The 3,791-nt window shown below is 38.6% G+C and overlaps 1 protein-coding gene across 1 annotated transcript; it reads right to left on the bottom strand.

Moving 5' to 3' along the window:
• Positions 1–53: 53 nt before the first annotated feature.
• LOC111649110 (fragile X messenger ribonucleoprotein 1-like) lies at positions 54–3,784 on the bottom strand. Its single transcript, XM_087171860.1, has 3 exons — positions 3,584–3,784; positions 407–459; positions 54–297 (listed from the first exon to the last, which is right to left on the bottom strand). Exons 1-3 carry the CDS (start codon positions 3,632–3,634, stop codon positions 54–56), a joined length of 348 nt encoding a protein of 115 aa, XP_087027986.1. The 5' UTR covers positions 3,635–3,784.
• Positions 3,785–3,791: the final 7 nt, after the last annotated feature.

The following is a 3,791-nucleotide window of genomic DNA, read 5'->3' as shown; positions in this document are numbered from 1 at the left end:
GACAAGTCAATAAACAAACTTAATGCAGAGATCAACTGATATGTGCTTATTTTTTAAACCTTTTTGAGAACTTCTCCATTGAAAGTTGCCATACCCAAATGAATATTCCTTTGCACTCTAACTACACCAACTTTGTCATAAATCAGCCGTCTTTGGTGGCAAAATTTTTGTAAACAATTGTGAAGGTATTGAATCAGTCCCACCTCGACCTCATCACTCTCATTGATCTCCTTGCAGAACCCTGTTGGAGGAGGAAATCGCACATCCTGAAATGGGATCTGACGCTCTGGCTGCCAGCTAGGACAGAGGGACACAACATTAATGCAAATATTTGTGTGAATTTCATCATTGATAAAGGAAACACTTCACAGTATGTTATATTTTGTTGTGTATGTGCATAACTCACTTGTTTTCAAACGCTACAGTGACTGATCCTTCGTGAACATCCTTCACAAAGGCCTACAAGAATCAAAGTAGGGAATGACATATCAGAATAACCAGGACTTGATATACCTGTACTAATATCAATAGGAGCTTTACACTCAAGCATGTAAAAGGCCTGCAATTCAGCTACCCGAGCACAAAGACGTTAGTAACCAAACAGCCTAATTTTTTTTCTTTTTTTAGGCTCTGGGTTCAAGTCAGGTTTGAGTCTGTCTCTCTCTGGTTGTACACACAGTCTGCATCCATGTGTGTCAAGTACTGCAAGTAGGACATGCAATGCCTAGGAGGAAAAGAGAGAAATAGAGAGCCTAACCTAGCCTATGGGTAGTAGATGAAATGAAGCAAAAACTTCCAAAAGGAAAGCTTCTCAGAATCCCCAAAGACACAGGGAAAGCTGTTTAACTGTGCCAACTTTATGACCTCTTTGACCCATAATCATGCTGTAAACCTGTAAACGTAGCTCTTCACTGATTTATGACAGCTTGAACCGTCAGTTTTAGGAGCAAAGTTCTGAGGATGTAAGCTACGTTCATCCGGCCAAAATTGGGATGGATTCAAAGGCAAAGAAAAATTGCCAAGGCAGCGAATGTATCATGAGATAATATAGTGTCATGTGCAGGCACTTTTTAAATCAATCTATTCCTATTAATTAAATTTAATTAAATCTGGGTACTTTTCAGTAAAAACTGACAACTTTGACATTTATCCATGCAGTCCAGTGTCTTCCAGTTTCTCTAGTCAGAAATTACCACAGTGGTGATGATAAACTACCTACCTCCAAAACCTGTATGACTGTCCTCATCTTAAGAAAGTATTAGACCACTAATTGCCAAATGACTACATCTGATTTACTGCATGAATTAGTTGAAACAACTGTCAAATAATTTCTTCAGTATTATTGTCATTTTGCAGATGAATGCAGTCATGACAATTACTATGTTAATTAATGGCCACAGCAGATGAATCTTATTGTGATGCCAAAGAGACATAATTTTCAAGTAATGATCAATAGCTCATTTATCTCTAAAAGATCATTAAAAACAGCTTTCATAGTCGACCAAAACCCTCACAATCGTTCAACTAAAGCCTTCAGATTCAGAAATTGTTTATTTAAAAAACAAACCTATAAACAAGCATGTGATCTGCAATAAGCTGCAACCTATTTGGCTCGATTAAACCCAATACATGTACCAAATTTAGCTTGGTATTAGCATCCTGGACCCAGGCTGAAGTCCACTTTCATACAAAATTAAAGACTGTGCAGCACTGGTGTGGCTCTATGAGAAACACATCTCTGTCTCCTACAGCTCTATACACAAACTGAGGAATTTCGATAAACTGGGCGACTGATACTTGTTAGTAGATAGATTTAATCTCCATATCTAATGGTATAGTTGTATAGTCCAAGAACAGTATAAAGCTAATGACATGTACTGCATTACACTTACAATTTAATAATAACTAATTTTAAGAACCATTAACATCCTCATAAATAAAGTCTGAAAATGACTTAAGGCATCTGGAATTTTTAAAACTAGGTTACTCTACAGTAGCCGAGATCCAGATGTGTGTAATCCCTACCCACATCTCAAATACATTTGTGCGAACACTATTGAACTAATCTACTGCCAATTGTGTAACTGTTTTTTGGTGAAAGTTTGAATAATAACACATGCCATTCAAACTGCAGGCCAACAACACCATTTGCATCTATTCACCCACTGCTGATGTTGCCACCTCTAACTTGACTTATTGCCAAGTAAAATCCATAAAGGAGTCTTTAAGCAATCAGGAATATGCTTTAGTGAAGTAGTCATTTCTTCATACATTTAAAACACTTCAGTTGGCACTGAATGCAGCGTGAGGAGTCTACAGTGTAAATGGCAACAGTCAAGTGCAATTTAAAGATTTGCAGGAAAGTTTGCTGGCCAACTCAAAACGTATTACAATGCAGAATGCTTTCTGGAGGCTGTACTGTGCAGTCATTGCATTCATATGCCTTATAATAGTTTGGCAGCATCAATGCTTCTACTTCTAGAAAGATGACATTAGGTGCAAGCAATCACAATCCACTCTCACTTACTCTGCAACCAAATTAGTAGAGCTACTGTACACTAAATACACAGTCAGCGGATCTCAGCTACTGTGTTGTGCTATTGTAATTGTTACCAACTTTCTTCCTTTATACTGCCACACTTATATGATAGCTACAATGAGTAGTTGCCTTGCAGATTAAGGTTTTACAATCAAAACATGAGTTCAAATTAAAATACTGGTAATTATTTGTATTTTCTTCCTTCTTTTCTTCCAACCTTCTGTCTTTCATGCTTTTTTGTTTCTTCTCCTTTTCATTGCCTTATAAATACAATCTTTTCATCCCACATCAAAACTTGTATGTCAATAACCTGAAGGACTTGAGTACTTCTTCCACCAATGATAAACGCAGGCCATGGGATCAACGCCTGTATATCAATATTTGCTCTTGTGTCTATCTTGCTCATAGATATTAGTCAGATAACCCTGCTTTGCAAGACACACTCCCAACTTACTCTCCTCAGTCCATGGTATTAATATGATCAAAGACCGGGAATTTTGGATGTTATGCAGATGCATAACATCCAAAATTCCCGTTCATCCTACTTGTTGACTCTTGTCTTCAGTATAACCCCCAAATTCTCACCAATATTGACAAAACAAAAGCTACCAGCCCACTAGAGGAATCATGCAGGTAACACATAACACCCCAATTTTGCTGCTGTTATCCTGAATTAAAACACAAACCGTAACCGAATTTTAGTACTTCTGTATCTGCAACCAACTGCCCACCACATTGCCCATCAATTTACAGATAATAGAAGACTGCGATCACGTCAACGTTATCAACACTACTACAAATGCATTGGTTTAGCACCGACATTAACACCAATTACTCACTCATTCAGCTAGCAGCACTGAGGTTACAGCAGCAGCCTAGCGTTAGCTTTGTTTACAGATTTTCAACGGACAGAACCAATGAGGCCCGCAGATACAAACAAATGTTTCTTAGCTAGTCCAGCAAGGCAGTTTCATGTTAGTTAGCCTAACGTTTATGCAGTGTCGTAAGTAAGATGACGATGCTCAACAAAAGTCATTTACTTACCTTATAAAAGGCCCCACTTGTTCCCCTCACTTCCACGACTAGTTCATCCATGACGCAAGTTACTACAGCTCGCTAGCTAGCTAACCACCGTTAGCGACGTTAGTAGCTAGCTAGCTAGCTAGCTGGCTAGCCTGACGCTAGCCAAGGCACAGTTTGCTATCGTTGGCTTCGCAAGCTAGCCAAAATAGCCTGCCAGCTGGATGCAAGA

This window comes from Seriola lalandi, unplaced genomic scaffold (assembly GCF_002814215.2).
Source record: "Seriola lalandi dorsalis isolate HSWRI2012SDOR001 ecotype SW California unplaced genomic scaffold, Sedor1 jcf7180002049956, whole genome shotgun sequence".
Classification (NCBI taxonomy): Eukaryota; Metazoa; Chordata; class Actinopteri; order Carangiformes; family Carangidae; genus Seriola; species Seriola lalandi.
Note: the sequence above shows the minus strand (reverse complement) of the source record. Positions and strands in the feature narration are given on the sequence as shown.